Source organism: Leptonychotes weddellii, chromosome 16 (assembly GCF_054177405.1).
Source record: "Leptonychotes weddellii isolate Sample4059 chromosome 16, ASM5417740v2, whole genome shotgun sequence".
Taxonomy (NCBI): Eukaryota; Metazoa; Chordata; class Mammalia; order Carnivora; family Phocidae; genus Leptonychotes; species Leptonychotes weddellii.
The window spans coordinates 39819535-39835181 of NC_138384.1; the positions used below are offsets into that span (position 1 = coordinate 39819535).

Genomic DNA, 15647 nt, shown 5'->3' on the forward strand with positions numbered 1-15647 from the left:
GTCGTGGGCAGAGGGGTCAGGCCCAGTTTAATACACAGAACAAGTTAATTCACAGCAGAGGCAGGCAATAAAGGAGACTCGTTTACAAGGGGGGGGCATGCCCGGATCGGGGGAGACCCCCCAAGCCCACCACCTCCCCCACTTGCAGTCTCAATTTCCCTTTTTTTTTAAACCCGAACAACAAACACACACAACCACAAGAAACAACCACGCCCCCTCGCCGCCCCCAAAATGGCCAGCGAGTGGGGCAGGGGGGCAGCCCGGCCTGGCCGCTGGGGAACTGGAGCAGGGGAAGGAGGAAAAACTAGTCCGTTGCAGAGTCTGTGCTTCTCATTCCAGCAGGCGCTGGGCAGGGGCCCGCCTGCCCCCCGCCCCAGCCGACGCCCACCAGCCACGGCGGGGCCCCAGCCACGGCAGGCTCAGAGCGGGCAGGGCGGGGCTCTCAGGGAGGGAGCAGGAACGGAGTTCAAAACCATGGTTCACGTCATGCAGTATCCACGGTGGGCACCAGGAGGGGGGCGAGGGTGGACACCACACCCACCTGCCCTGGGCACACGGGGGGAACGGTGCCCACTTGGGGTGAGGAGGTGGGACAGCTGCAACTCCAGAAACGGGGGGGGGGGCTGCTAGGCAGGAAGCTGGCATAGACTGGTGCCCAGTGGATGCGCTCAGCAGGGCCCCCACCACCCAGCCAGGCCTTAGAGGACTCTTTGTATATATTAATCTTTTTTCTTTTCTTTTTTTTTTTTTTTAACTTTTTGACTCTTTCTTTAGAAAAACGCTGTGTCCGTGCCCCGGGCTGGCATCTACCGCCCCTCATGCCCGCCCAGAGGCGGGGTATGGCTTTGAGGGGAGCAGAAGCCCCTGGTGCCCATTTGCCAAGGGATGGGGAAGGAGGGAGGAAGGGAGAGGGGCCCTGCTGGGCCCACCAACCCACAGGGCAAACATTCCACTTGCACAGAGGGAAGGGGGTGGCCCAGCCCCCTCTCAGGCTCCCCCTCTCCCCCTCCCGCTGTGGGGCACTGAGGGCGGGAGAGCGTGGAGGAGCTCCGAGAGGCAGATCGGGAAGCACCACCCCAGAGGTCCAGGTGAGCCAGAGCCAGGCCTAGGTGAGGGTGATGTAGGCAGAGGCCTTCTCTTTCAGGTGCCGAAGACAGAGGTGACAACTCCAGCTCCCTGGGGGGGCGGGGGAGGACAGGGAGTTAGGCCCAGGTCCCAGAAGGGCTGGCCCAACTCCCTCCCAACCAGCAGACACAGTCCTGGGTCTTCACCGGCAGGAAGACAACTTTTCAACCCCGCCCCCCGCCCCCCGTGTGGTGCCCACCTCTTCTCTCACCTTCCGGGGGCTCCGCCATGGGGGGGCTCAGGCAGTACATGTGGTAACCCCGATCGCAGTCGTCACAAAACAGCAGCTGGTCCTGGGGGGTGAGACCCGCCCAGCTGGCACCCTGGGGGCACGGGCACCAGAAACCGGGGTGGGGGGGCTGGGGCAGGGGTAGGTCACAGGGGCTGGGGAAGGTGGGCCCTCCCACGAGAAGGGGCCCCGAGCAGGTCTTTGCAGAAGCGGCTTGGCCCGGCAGAACGCCCCTGTGGTCTGCCCGTTTGCAGCTAGCTCCTAGGCCGGGTTTTATGGATTCTGTGGAACACTTAAAAGGACACCCAGATGGTCTGCGACCGGCTCTGGAAGCCATGGATGTGGGTTCGGGTCCTAGCTGGGGGACCTCGGGCAAGTCACTTCCCCGGTCTGAGCTCGGTTTCTTCTCTGTGAGGCGGGGACAAGAGCACCTACCTCCGAGGGCGGTTGGGAGGAGTCAGAGAGCTGGAGAGCACTAAGTGCTAAGTGCCGGGCTCAGTTAATGGACACTAACAATAACAATAATACAGGTTACGAGTGCTCCCCAGGGAGGGGCTCCGGGGAGCGGCTTTAGGCCCCGCGGGCGTGGGCGGGCGGAGGGGCGGGGCGGGGCGGGGCCCGCCAGGGGGCGTGTCCCGGGGGCGGCGCGCACTCACGTCGTTCTCCGAGGTGCCGCACAGGCTGCACGACTTGCACTCGATGCACTGCCAGCGGTAGGTCCGCACGGCCGCCGTCATGTTCACCGTAAACTGTAAACATGAGGGGTGTCCTGGGGGCCGAGGGGCAGGGGTGCGGTTAGGGGTCATCATGCCCCTGGGGGCCGCTGAGCCCCGGGGAGGAGATGGCTCGGCACCCCCCGCCCCCCCACCCCTGACTGCGACCCCGCCCCGCTCGCGGTGCCCCCGCGACCACACGCTTCCGTGGCCACCAGGCTCCTACCCAGCCACCATGGTAACCACATTCTGCTCCCCGGAATACCATGGCAACCGCATTCCATTACCCACAGTGCTGTGGCAACCACCTTCTACCACCCACAACACCCGGGCAGCCACATTCTGTTAACCACTGGCTGAGGCAGCCACATTCCATTACCCACAGCAGAATGGCCAACAGGTTCTGTTAACCACAGTAACGTGGCAACCACAGTCTCCCAGCCACGGCGCCATGGCAACGGCCTGCCACACTGGGGTCCCCACACTCTGGGTTCCCTGCAGCCCAAGCCCATTGCCCAGGAGACCCCAGCAACCAAGGTCCTTCTGACACTACCGTGCGATGCCAACCCCCTGGCCGTCCCACTGTCCCGGCGCAGAGATGCCCTCAGCCACTACCCCAGGGCCACAACAGCTACAGACCACGAGACCCAGTCGCCCTGACAACCGTATCGCACCCCCGTAATACCATGACAACCGCAAGTCATTACCCACTGTGCTGAGGCAACCACAGTCTATTAGCTACAAGCCCACCTGGGAAGCCACGTTCTGTGAACCACAAGTCCATGGCAAGCGCCGTCGGTTATCCACGGTACCCAGACGGTGGCCATCCATCCATTACTCACTATCACACTCCACTACCCACAATGCCTCGGAGGCCTGCTTTCACGACCCCTCGTGCCATGACGAGCACGGGCCACGAGCAGCAATGCCATGACAACCACTTCCTGTTATTCCCAGAGCCTCTCTGGCCCCCCTCAGTGTCCCACAGTCCTCCGCAGTGGAGTCCACGCCACCAGCTCGGGGTTGTCACCCCCTCCCCGCCCCACCCCCACCCCTGGCTGCCCCGGCCGCACTTCTCTGCCTCCCACCCTCCAGATCTGGACTCCTGGGGTGCCCTCCACCCCGGCCCCCAGCAACCTCGGGTGGGGGTATCACCTGATCGCCCACAGTCAGCACAGGAGATGAGGTCCTCAGGACACCCCGTCTTCTTGGAGCCACCCAGGCAGAAGTCACAGTAACCGTTGGGGATGACAGTGCCGTCGGGCGCCTTCTTGGCTGAAAGACAGCAAACGGCGGTTGGTGCAGGCAGGCCGGGGCACCTAGTCAAAGGCTGCTGTGGAAGTCAGGGCAGAGGGAGGCGTCCCTACCTGTGTGTTTCCTCTGTGCCTCAGGGACCCAGGCCAATTCTTTGTAAAACTCTGGGGTTGGGGGGACAGAGAGAGGGGCTCTCACCATAGGCAACGCTCCACCCTGCCCCCAGCCTCAGCCCCAGGGGTGGACCCCTTTTCCCAGGCAGGAGGGGGCGGGTAGGGAGAGAGAGTAGCTACCCCCGAGCTGTGGCCAGGAGCAGAATAGTCGGGGACCCAGATAATTCTCCTCAGGAACCCCGAACTCTCTGAGGACAACTCACACATCCTCTTTTTCTTAGGTAAAACTGCAAAGAACAGCTTTCGGACGAGCCCCCTGCTTCCCCATTCACACGCACTTCTACCAGACAAACCAGCGCCACCTGAGCCCCAACTAGATGAAAACTGGGGACACCACTGGCCAAGATCTGGCATGGAGACAGACGGACATTCAGAAGAAAACTCCTGAACACAGAGGTGCCTGGAGGTGGAGTGGGGACGGGATGAAGAGACTGCCCTCTCCCACCAGGAGACGGGTGGGAAGACAGTTTCTCCCCTGGCAGAGCCGCCCCCCGAGCCCTCCCCCACCCCTCAGCTGTCAGGGCTGGCATGGGATTGGCACGGGCAGGCGCCGAGGGCCCCCAGGCCACAGACCCTGCCCCTCAGCCAAAGCCTCAGCGAGAAGGGAGAAAGGGAGGCAGGGAGGGAGGGGAGTCATCTATCACCCCCCCTCCCCAAGCTCTAATTGAAACAATAAATCAGACCCAGAAATATTATGCCCGGGCCGGGAGCGAGGGAGAGATGGTTGGTTGCCATGGCAACCCCAGAGTCAGCATCCCCATGGTCGGTGGGGGGAGGGGACCGCTGAGCTGGAGATTTTCCAGAAATGTCTAATGTGCCCCCTCCCTCCCAGGCTCCTCAGCCCCCACTCCCAGGGTCCCTCACTACCCCACGGCCCGCCTGCCTGCTCACGTTTGTGGTTGTTTTTCCGGTGGAAGGGCAGGGCGTGGCGCTCGGCGTTCTCCTCCCCCTCCTCCTCAGCCAGGTGGGTGTGGGTGTAGTGGTAGCTGAGCCCTGGCCGGTTCTTATACCGTTTCCCACAGACTGGAGAGCGAGCAGGGAGGGCTGGTCAGCCCTCCCAGCCCAGGTGGCCTCCACCCTGGTCTCGGGGATCACGCCTCCCGCCCTCTGCCAGAGGCCTGAGCATCCCCTCCCACCGGGCTCTAGAACGGGAGGGAGGGGGCCGGCAGGGGAGAGGTCTCTAGGCCCCACTCTCTCTCTTTCCCCCTCTTCAGAAGGACTCACTATCACAGACATACGGCTTGTCTCGGTCCTCCAGGGAAGCGGTGTCCTGGCGTTTCCGGAGACCCCCGATGCCATATGCCTGGGGGGGAAGAGTCAGGATCAGGGGCCAAGAAAGGGAGGGAACTGAAAGGGCTTTCATCATCTGAGCCCGAAAGGTGAACCGCAGCTCTGCCACTTCCTAACTATGGGCCCCGACCTCTCTGACGTTCGGTTTCCTCATCTGTAGTGTGAGCATAAAGATGGCTGTAACCCACTGTACTGTCTCTGCTTTGCAAAGGGCTTAATCATATCTGAGCCTCGGTTTGCTCCTCTGTAAAAATGGGTCTAGCCCCCTCCCCCCTTCAGGCTGCTCTGGGGATTAAATGAGGTCAGACTGGGGCAGGGCCTGACCATTGTGCATGCTCAGTACATGGGGCCTGTCATTGAAGAGAGGGATGGGCGCCTGGGTGGCTCAGTTGGTTAAGCGACTGCCTTCGGCTCAGGTCGTGATCCCGGAGTCCCGGGATCGAGTCCCGCATCGGGCTCCCTGCTCGGCAGGGAGTCTGCTTCTCCCTCTGACCCTCCCCCCTCTCATGTGCTCTCTCTCTCTCATTCTTGCTCTCTCAAATAAATAAAGAAAATCTTAAAAAAAAAAAAAAATGAAGAGAGGGATGATGGAGAAGAACTGGGAGGCAATACCTTTCCTTTAGCCCTGTTCTTCCTCCTGGGAATGTCATCCTCCAAGTCTTCCACCTCGAGATCATGTGGAAACTCCAGCAGCTGCTGTTTCTGGGCACCAGGAGAAGGGAGATTGAGGTCAAGAAAATGGGGGATGCTGTCCTGCTTTGTGGGAGTTCTGGACACAGCTGGAGACTGGGGGGAGCAGGGCACGTCAGGAGGTCTTCCAAAAAGAGAAGAGGTGTGAAAGGATGGAGACTTAGGATGCCCAAAGGCCCTAGGGAGCCGGGGGAGATTGCAGAGCAGGACCAGGATGAGCCAGGGCAGGTGGCCGGGGTGAGAAGGCAGCTGGGGCCCCTGAGGGGTGGTCCCACCTGGCAGTCCATAATGGTCTCCTCCTCTTTCAACTCAATCTTCTTCTCCCCGGTCTCAGCACACAGTAGCGCCTCAAGGACTGGCCCTTCCGGGAGGCCACCCTCCTTCTTCAGGGGTGCCTCACAGTCTGGGGACAAGGCCATGGTGGGGTCAAGTGGGGAAGATGTCCCTGGAGGATTCCTCAAAAGCCCAGGTCGGGGGTGCTTCAGGAAAGAGGCTTTCCCACACTCGACCAGCGACAAGACTCAAAGATGCAATCATACACCGTGGGAAGGATGCTGAGACCCCGGGAAAGGCCCAGCCAGACACTCAGACCCGCTCAGAAGGAGACACGGCCAGACCCTCACTTACACCTGGATGCAAACGGAGAGATACAGATACTCAACCAGGGGGCACATGGGAGATACCGACTGATCATCTTGAGACAGCCAGACACACAAAGGAAGAGATACACCCAGATACATGGAGGAAACACATCCAAACCCTTGGAGACACCCGAAGACCATCAGATAGAGACATTAAACCATCAGCTATCTCTAGATCCACATAAGGAAGACACAGCCAGACCCAACCCTACACCTGGACACCCAGGGGGCAGAGACAGACATACCTAGGGAGAATCACTCAAACGGATACACGCGGACATACACAGGGGAGGAGACACCCAGTCCCTCCCAGGCAGACAGACACATCCAGAAAGACAGCCAGGTGGACACGTCAATACACCTGGACCCACACAGACCCTTGGATGCACCTGGACAGGGGAAGAGAAACAGCCAGTGACTCTGATAGTCCTGATCACATCCAAGAAGTGACGAAGCCTGACACTCTTGCTGGACCAGCACACAGGGGCAGAAACACACCTAATACACTAGCCCCTAGGGGAAGAGATCCTCCCAGACATTCCAAAGCATCTGGCCACTCAAAGGAAGAGACAGCCAGACACCCTGATACACCCAGACACACTCAGAACAGCGGGATACTCTGCGAGACCAGACACACACAAAACTAAATAAACCCTCAAGTACTCTTGGAAACACCTAGAAAAGGACACAGACACTTAGATACACTCCACTGCAGATGGAAAGACACTCTGACACATCCAGACACACGCGGGCACCCACAGGAAGAAATCCAGCCAGACACCACACATCCCAGCTCACCAGGGAAGATCCACCGAGACACACATAACAGATATCACTCTGCCCCCGGATACACCTGGGTCCAAGTAGGAGAAGATACAGTCCAAGTCCAAGCCCAGACACTCAGGGAAAACTGGAGAAGGTCTGGGCTATACCCAGACACACACTTGCAGACACTCGCTAGGAGGGAAATAAAGGCAAATGCTCAGATCCACACTGGCTGGGGGCACTGAGCGGGGGCCACCCCGGACGCAGCTCCACCCACCGATCTTGTACTCGCAGGGCCGGAGTCGGGGGTCCTCCAGGATGTTGAGTCTCCGTTTCTTTCTCCAACAGCGCGCGGGGTACGTGTAGATCTGTCCGGGGGCCAAACCTGGAGTGAGAAGGCCGAAGGGGCCCTGAGAACGCAAGAAGGCAAGAAGGCGGGCCGCAAAGCCGCCGCTCCGCCCCGCCCCCACGCCCCTCCCCCCCCCCTCCAGGGCCGGTTCCGGGGCCGGTACCAGGGCCGCGGTGGGTCTTTTCCATCCAGATGTAGCAGTTGTTCTGGGCCACGCCGGTCTGCGAGTCGAGGAAGGGCAGGCGCAGGCTGCGCTCGGCGCACAGGCGCGCGTTGTAACTGCGGCAGTGCTCAATGGCCTCGCGGTAGAAGTCCTCGCCTAGGCTGCGAGGGGGCGGGTGCGCGGGCGAGCGGCTGTCAGCAAGGGCAGGTGCGCCTGGTCGCCCAGCACCCCGCCCTACGCGCGGCCCTCGGGAATGGGTGGGCCGCCTCCCCCCACCTCACCTCTCCCCCCCTGTCGCTCCTGGACTCAGGAGCCCCCAACCTAGGGCCCAATCAGGCCTGGAGCCAATGAGTAAGATACACACAATATGGAAACAGACAAAAATGCACCAGGACCCATCCGTACATGCACACATCAAAATACACAACACAACCAAACCACACAGGATTCACACACAAAGACAGACATATCCCAAAACTCACAAAGGAGAAACAGACAAATCTCACATATGTGCACACACAAATATCTACTGAAAAAACATTAACATCGCAGTCACCTAGTGTAGAAACAGACACATCACACATATATCCATGCACAAATACACATCACATATCCAAAGACACACAACATAAACAAAGCACCTGCACAAAGACACACAACATGCAAACAGATCACACACACACATCCAAAGACACACAGAGATACACAAATATTATGAGAAGAATGCTAAAACAAACTACCCACACGTGCACTTACATACCCAAAGACACAACACAAACAAATCACACACACACACACACACACACACACACACACAATATCCAGACACACTATACAAAGAAATCACACAGATTCACACAGGACACACTCACACACAATCACAAAGATACACTATAGAAACCAACATCTAAAATACCACATATTCACACAAAGATACACACACAGACAACATAGGAACAGACAAATCCAGCCATATTCACACAAAAATGTACACATAAATCCATGCATACCTACAAATCCAGACACAGAACACAAATGATGTGCAGTTTCAGAGGACATGTACACACATTCAAAGACCCAAATATCAAAAGAAACCTAGTGTAGACTAAAATAAATTAAACACATATCCACACACATATAAAAAAAAAAAAAACCCACAAACAAACAAGTGACACACACTCCACATGCCAAGACAAAGGTAGTGTGGGCTTCCCTCAAGTTTACCAAGGCTCCCACACCCCCAGGCCATTTCACTCTCTCCCCAACCCCGGGGGTCGCGGGGCGGGACATGACCCCCTTCCGCCGAAAAGGACCCGAAGAGGACTCCGAGTTCCCCACACCCTCCGCTCCTCCAGGAGCAGCGCATCAGACACCGTTCTTGCCAGAGACCCACAATCACACACATTCGCAGCACGGCCCACGGTGACAGCCCCCCAGACACCCCTTCGGCCCCACCCCCGGCCGCCACACACACACACACACACACACACACACACACGCCCGCGCACACCCGCCCGCGCGCCCTCTCCCGCCTCCCGCAGGCCCGCAGCACCTCAGGGGGCCGGGGATGACCGTGGCCATCTTGCTCCCCGGGTCCTGCCCCCAGCAGGTCCCCGCCGGGTCGGTCCTCCCAGCGCTCGGGCGGGCGCTGAGGCCGCCCATCCATTCATTCCCGCGGGGCGGGAGCACCGGGGCCACAGCCAATCGCGACGGCAGGGCGGGCCCGCCCGGGCCATGCTGGGAGTGGTAGTCCCGGGCCTGGGGGCCGGCGGGACCCCGCGGGGAAGGGGGCGCAGAGGTGCGGCCCAAGGAGCGCGCACGGCCACTCACCCGCGCTCGCTCTTACGCGCATCCAGTGTCCCGGGCATCCACTCACACATGCACACCTGGACTCGCACACACCCACGTACGGCAGTTTACACACACATTCACACGTATACTCACAGCCTCCCACGCAGACTCACGCACACTTCCCTCCCACACCTTCACAGACTCACATACATTTACACTCACACAAACACTTCGATGCCACGAGACTTAGAGCTACCTTAGAGGTGCCCACGCAAACGTCCCCACCGGCATGCCTGCACTTGGCTCACTGACACCTCTCCCTCCCCCATCCCCAGGCCCTCCCAGCTCCGGGGAACCCTATCTGTCCCACCAGCGCAGTCACTCTTACAGTGACCCCGCCCTGCTCCAGCCCGTCCTTCCGCGGGGCAGGCAGCACGGTGCTCCTAAGGAGCTGTAGCCACACCTGGCGGGTTCAGATCCTGGCTCTGCACCTTGGGGGCCATGTGGCCTTGGGCAAATGACTTAACCTTTCTGGGCCTCAGTTTCCTCATCTGTAAAATGAGGGTGACACCTCATTGGATTGTTGTAAGGATTAAATGAGTAAATATGCATAAAGTGTTTTTTCTGTTTTTGTTTTTTTCCATGCCCAGCGTGGAGCTCACCGCCTGCCGGGCTTCCTGAAATCCAGACCTGAGTTGAGATCAAGAATCCGATGCTTAACAGATTGAGCCACCCAGGCACCTCCATAAAGGTAAAAGGCACCTTTTTAAAAAGGTAGTAGGCGTTCAGTAAATTCACTCCCCAAGGAGTTTCTGATGTGCAGTAAGATGTACGATGGTGGTAGCCAAACATTACTAGAAAGAATAATGCCTGGCACAATAGATGTTCGATAAATTTTTGTTGAATGAGTAAATATACTGAGTACTCACCATGTGCCAGACACAGTTCTAAGTACTTCCAGAGGAGTAACTCCTACAATCCTCATAATGACCCTCGGAGGTGATGCTATTTTTATCCCCATTTTCCAGATAAGGAATGGAAGACAGAGGGAGGTGAAATTACAGGCCCTCAGCCCTGGCCACTGTTTGAAGGTGGGACTAAGAGAAGGATTCACTCACCTAGATATCTGGACCCAAGTGAGGCTTACCTCCTCCTTTCTCCCACTGTCACCCACACAGACTGTCCCCTAAGGGATTCCCAGACAGCACGCTGACCCACCAGGCCACACCAACGCTCACCTGGAACCACCCTGGTCCAAAGTTTGTGTTCAAGTTTGAGCCCCCACATGGATAAAAACGCCCACAAATGTCCTTGTCCACCAGGGGGCTCTCCAGCAGACAGAGAGGCAGACTAGCCTTCCCCTCTTTTGTCGCTTGATGCCTCCACCTACCCTCTGGTGAGAGAGACACCCTCAATGTCTTCCACACTTATCACTTCTAAACACACACACACACACACCCTAGTCTTAGACCCCCTGCACAAACTTTCCCCAATCTCCCCCAGGTAAGGCCTTGACTCCCCCACCCTGCACTCCCAACAGGACACAGTGGGTCTCAGCTTCACATCTGGCCTAGAGTAGGTGGCAATGGGGAGTAAGTGAGGGACGCTGGTACCCCCACGCTCACGCTGCCTCCAGGCTCCTATACTGGCCACCCCATGCCTCACCCGCAGGAAGCCCTGCCCCTCTGCCCATCAGCTCAGCTCCGAGAGTGCCCTTGCCCCCTTCCTCTCACACCTCCCACCACCCTCACAGGTCCCCCAACACATGACACTTGGCTCCCCACACCTCCAGCCTCAGACACCCCAGCTCACTCCTGCCCCACCCCAGAACACTTACATCAATTTGATCCGTTTGGAGCCTGAGTGTAGAATATACTCCATGACCTCCCTGGAGGCCCTTGTCCAGCAGCATGATTGACCACAGACCCAAGCTGATACTTCCCTCCCTTTCCTTACCCCTAGTCACCTTCACAGATCCCTCTTCCACACCTGAACTCCTAGCCCCATGGCCTACCCTCATCCCTGCGGACCCCTCAGAAGATGAGAGCAAAGAAGGGAGCTGGCACGCCCACCCTAACCTTATTCTGGCCTCCTGGCCCCTGCAATGCCCCATACGGAAAGTGGACCACATGAGAAATTCAATATTGATACTACTACTAATAATTGGTACACTTAGTCAGGGTCAGGCTCTGTTCCAAGTGCTTTACAAAGATCACAACAGCCCCTTGAGGTCATAGGCACTGTTATGATTCCCCACTACACAGATGGTAACATTGAGGCTCTGGAGGACGGGGAGAAGGGGAGGTGATTTAACAGATCAAGATGAGGTTTGAAGCCAAGCAGTCAGAACCCCTAGGCCTGCTCCTTCCACTTTCCCACTCCCAAGGCGATTAGCTCTCACATTCTTTTCAGAAGCCAGTTCCTACCCTCAACCCTCCACCCTGCAGACCTCTCCCACGATGAGAGCAAAGGACAAACAAGGCCGCCGGCACTCCCACCCCAGCGCTTCCTCTGCCTCCTCCAAGAGGTCTGGGCCAGGGTCAGAGTGAGGAAGCCAGAATGCCTGTAGATCCAGCAACCTGTACAGGAACCCTGTCCCAGCCAGTTTGAGGGTGTTTCTCATAGGAGACACATCTGTCTGTGTGTAAGATAGAGTGAGAGGGAAGCAGAAGTGTGTCACCATCACACACCTCCCCACACTGACCCCAGCTCCCCACACACGCCCTGTAAGCTCTCTCTGGCTCACCGCAAAGCCACACGTGTAGGCGCGTGCCTATTAACCCCCGCCCCCTCCTCTCCCAACAGCCCCCCACCAGAAACCAGAAACTACTGGGGGGCTTGGGTCCAGCCGTCTGACACAGCCCTTGGGAGGGTGGGGGGCGCTCCCGTCCCCTTCCCCCTCACCACCAGCCAGCACACGTTGCTCAAGGTCAAGGCGGCGAGCGCAAGGGGTTGGGGGAAGCGGGGTTGGGGGGGGGTAGGTCGCCCCAGCCCCTTTGTGCGGCGCCGCGGGCGTTCGCCCTCCGCCTCCTCCCCCAGGCCCGGGAGGAGGGGGAGGGGAGTGCCGCGCTCGCCAGCCGAGGAGGGAGGGCGGGAACGGCCGCGCGCCTGTCACTCTGAGCCCGCTGTCACCGCCGGAGGAAAGGGGGTGGGGAGCGCTGGGATCCGGGAGTCCGGGATCCCGAAGAGGGAGCGAGAGAGAGAGAGATGGAAAGAGAGAGAAGAGAGGCGGACAGAGCGAGGGATGGCTAGGAGAGGGGAGGGATGAGACAGGGCTGGGCTTGAACCCAGGCGTCCAGGTTCCTAGCCACCGGGCCCAGGAGGAAGCTAACACTCGGAGGAGGGACGCGGACAGGGAGAAAGGGAGGGAATCCCCCGAGATTGAGGGCTGCTGCCAGCATCCTCTCCCAAGGCATCCGGTCCCCAAGGGGTTGAGAGATGCTCTCATTAGATGTCTATGGGCCGGGAGAGGGAGCGATCCCACGGTCTGACCTGGGCGTCGGAGCTTCTAGGTCCTGAAGACCGGGGGAGGAAAAAGGGGAGACAGGACCCCCGACGTCTCAGCTCCCACCCTGCGGCCGCGCGGGCCGAGGTCCCCGGAGAAAGAGGGGTAAAAAGAAAGGTGTTCTGATGAGAGGAAGGACGGTGGTGAAGACCCCGGAGACTGAGGTCTGGACTTAGGCGTCCGTACTCCCAGCCCTATGCCGGGGCAGGCCCGGCGCCCCCGGAGATTCGGAGGAGGAGAGATGGAGGAGGAAGAGAGGGAAGCCCCTACCCCCACTCTGGGTGGGGAAACGGCCTCCGCCACCCCCCAGCCCGCGCGCCACATTCCTTCACTGACAGCGACAAAGAAGAGACGCCCCCGCGACCCTGAAGGGGCTCCCGCCCCCAACCCCAGGGGACAACAAGGGGCGGCGGGTCCCCCAGGGGTGGGGGGCGCTCTGGGGGTCCCCATTAAACTACCTTCCGCGCGCCGCGTCCCCTTCCCCAGCGAGGGCGGGGGAAGGGCCGGGGGTGGGGGGCGGAATGGAGGGACGTGGACGGCGGGGACACTCACGACTTGAGCGGGTTCTGAATGGCGGTGGCCATGGCCCGCTCGGCTGGGCCGCCTCCGGCCCGGGGCGCTGCTGCCGCCGCGCGCGGGCCCAGCCCGGCCTGCGCCGCCCGCTCTGCCGCCCAGCGCGCTACGATTTCATTCATTCTTGGGGCTGCGGCGCGAGCCGAGTGGGGCGGGCCGGGGGCGGGGCTCGGCCAATCCCCGCACCTCCCGGCGCACGACGGGACGTGGAGTCTCGGGGCGCGCGGCGGCGCCCGAGGGCGCCCCTGGCCGGACTACACGTCCCAGGGGGCTCCGGGAAGACCACACGCCCATTGGCTGCTGAGGATACAGGGCGGGGCTGGGCTCGTCCCAGAGCATCCTTTCCTCCTCCCTGAGGGTGCCTCCATTCCCATCTCGGGCTCTCCATCCTCCAGGACCCGCAGACCTGAGAGCAGGTGGTTCCTGGCCTCTGGGTCTCCCCAGGGTATGTGGATGACCCCAGGATCTGTCGTGTGTTCTTGTCTGTGCTTGCTGGTCTGGGTGTCTCTTCTGTGTACGCCAGCGTGTAAACAAGCACAGGGGTTAATCACTGCCTTTGTTCACTTATTCAGTGCCTGCCAGGTGCCAGGCACTCTTCTAGACACGGTGGCATACAGCAGTGACCCAACAAAGTCCCTGCCCTCCAGGAGCTGACCTTTTCATGGAGAAAGACAGATAGGTGATAAAGAAGAAAATAAAGAGACAAAATCATTTTAGAGAATTATGAATGCTATAAAGTGGCTTCTCTGAGGAGATGGCATTTGAACTGAGACCTGAGAAGTTCCAGCCAGGCAACAGGAGGGGAAAGGGATCGAGCTTTGACAAGTGCAAAGATCAGTGAGAAAGCTGGTGTGACTGGAGCAGAGTGAGTGAGGGGAGAGACAAGGCTGGGGAGCGAGCAAGGACCCAGATCATGTAGAGCCTTGTAGGACATTACAGAGAAATTGGATTTTGTTCTAAGTGCAATCAATCATTGGCTCTCTTCTTTTTCACACACACACACACACACACACACACACACACACACACACACACACACCAAAAGCCCATCAGCAAATCCTATTATCTCTACATTCACAAAACAGATCCAGAATCCACCTAGTCTTCTCCCTTCACAGCCTCCACCCGGTACCATCTACCATTGTCTCCTGCCTGGACGGCTCCAGGTCTGTTCTCCCCACGGCAGCCAGAGTGGGCTATCTAAAACATATGACATCACAATGCTCTCTGGCTCAAAACCTCCAGTGACTTCTTTCACAATTAGAGTAAAATGCAAAGTCCTCCCTCAGCCCTCAACGCCCTACTTGATCCCCTCCCCAACCGTCATCAGATTTCTGACCTCATCTCCCTCTTTCCTTCCCTTGGCTGACTTTACTCCAGTCACACTGGCCTCCTCCCTGTTCCTGGAAGATTTCAGTCCCATGTCAGCCACAGGATCTTTGCACTTACTCTTCTCTCTGCCTAGAATGTTCCTCCCCCAGATATCCACATGGCTCCATCCCTCACTTTATTCAGGTTCCTGATTAAATGTCACCTCCTCAGATCCAACCTCAGCTAAAATAGCATTCCCCATAACCCTGTCCTCTCAAATGCTTTTTCTTCCAACACTTATCATAGTTTGTCATCGTATAATCGATCTATTTAGTTATTTGACTTATTGTCTGTCTCCACCCATTAGAATATCGGCTCTGTGAGGGCAGGGATTGTTGTCCCGTCCACTGTTGTCTTCCCAGTGCCTAGAACAGGGCCTGAAAAGTAGTAGGTGCTCAATAATCATTTGTTGAACAAATAAGTGGATCAACCAGACGTTATGTTCCGTACGTCTCCCCACCGTCTAGCTCTGAGGCATGCAACCAGCAGAACAGAGAGTAAGGGGGGCTCCATACTGTGCCCTCCACACACAGACACTTGCACAACCTGAAAGGGGGGTGCTGTATTAAGGAAACCCCCCCAGCAGGGGGTCTGGAGCTAAAGACAAAGAGAAGGGAGGGGTTCACAGGCACATTCACTCCTTTCTAGAGTATTACGGTCCCCAGCTCTGTGCAGGCATGCTGGACACAGCAGTGCTGGCTCTGCCCTGGGCTTGTAAGCTCACAGCCCAGCGGGATAACAGACCCATCCCCACAAGATGACAGCCAAGAGTGGAGGAAGCGCAAGCAGAGTGGTCAAGGCTGGGATAGGGAAGCACAGGAGCTGTGGGAGCCCAGAGGAAGCTCCTGACCCAGGCTGTGGGTCAGGGAGGGGCTTTTTGGAGCAGATTCCAGGGGAATCCTTTCTAGTCCTGACCCCTTGCCCTCTCAAGACACGGAGCAATTGTCTGTTCTGACATCTTGGGGCCCCAAGATGTCACCCAAGTGTTGGGAACACGGACCGTGGAAGTCCTAGC

General features: G+C 58.5%; 1 protein-coding gene and 1 long non-coding RNA gene across 13 annotated transcripts; one reads left to right on the forward strand and one right to left on the reverse strand.

Annotated features, from left to right (window-relative positions):
• DPF1 (double PHD fingers 1) lies at positions 1-13315 on the reverse strand. Of its 12 annotated transcripts, none has more exons than XR_014140908.1 (12): positions 13241-13315; positions 7393-7553; positions 7158-7265; positions 5750-5877; positions 5397-5486; positions 4719-4797; positions 4386-4517; positions 3435-3485; positions 3223-3342; positions 2011-2103; positions 1337-1418; positions 1-1176 (listed from the first exon to the last, which is right to left on the reverse strand). XR_014140908.1 is itself a non-coding variant. In XM_081806811.1 (12 exons), the coding sequence occupies exons 1-12, from the start codon at positions 13270-13272 to the stop codon at positions 1106-1108; spliced, it is 1191 nt and encodes a 396-aa protein (XP_081662937.1). In that variant the 5' UTR covers positions 13273-13315; the 3' UTR covers positions 1-1105. The 12 variants fall into 12 exon arrangements, 9 of the variants coding, with proteins under 9 accessions (XP_081662937.1, XP_006750486.1, XP_030877567.1 ...); XR_014140907.1 differs by having other exon boundaries at positions 1337-1448; XM_081806811.1 differs by having other exon boundaries at positions 1337-1448; positions 2011-2123; positions 5397-5480.
• On the forward strand, positions 3565-4972 carry LOC115938277 (uncharacterized). Its single transcript, XR_004073428.2, has 2 exons — positions 3565-3890; positions 4709-4972. It is a non-coding gene; the product is annotated as an uncharacterized LOC115938277 (long non-coding RNA).
• Positions 13316-15647: the final 2332 nt, after the last annotated feature.

Bases quoted from the DNA above. Each gene is read 5' to 3' on its own strand.
- DPF1 (XM_031021707.2), bottom strand. From the start codon at position 13,272: ATGGCCACCGCCATTCAGAACCCGCTCAAGTC. The intron at 3,486-4,385 runs GTGAGCAGGCAG...CCCCAACCCCAG, and splicing joins CCGGAAAAACAACCACAAAC to AGTTTTACAAAGAATTGGCC. The intron at 3,343-3,434 runs GTAGGGACGCCT...GCTGTCTTTCAG, and splicing joins GGCACAGAGGAAACACACAG to CCAAGAAGGCGCCCGACGGC.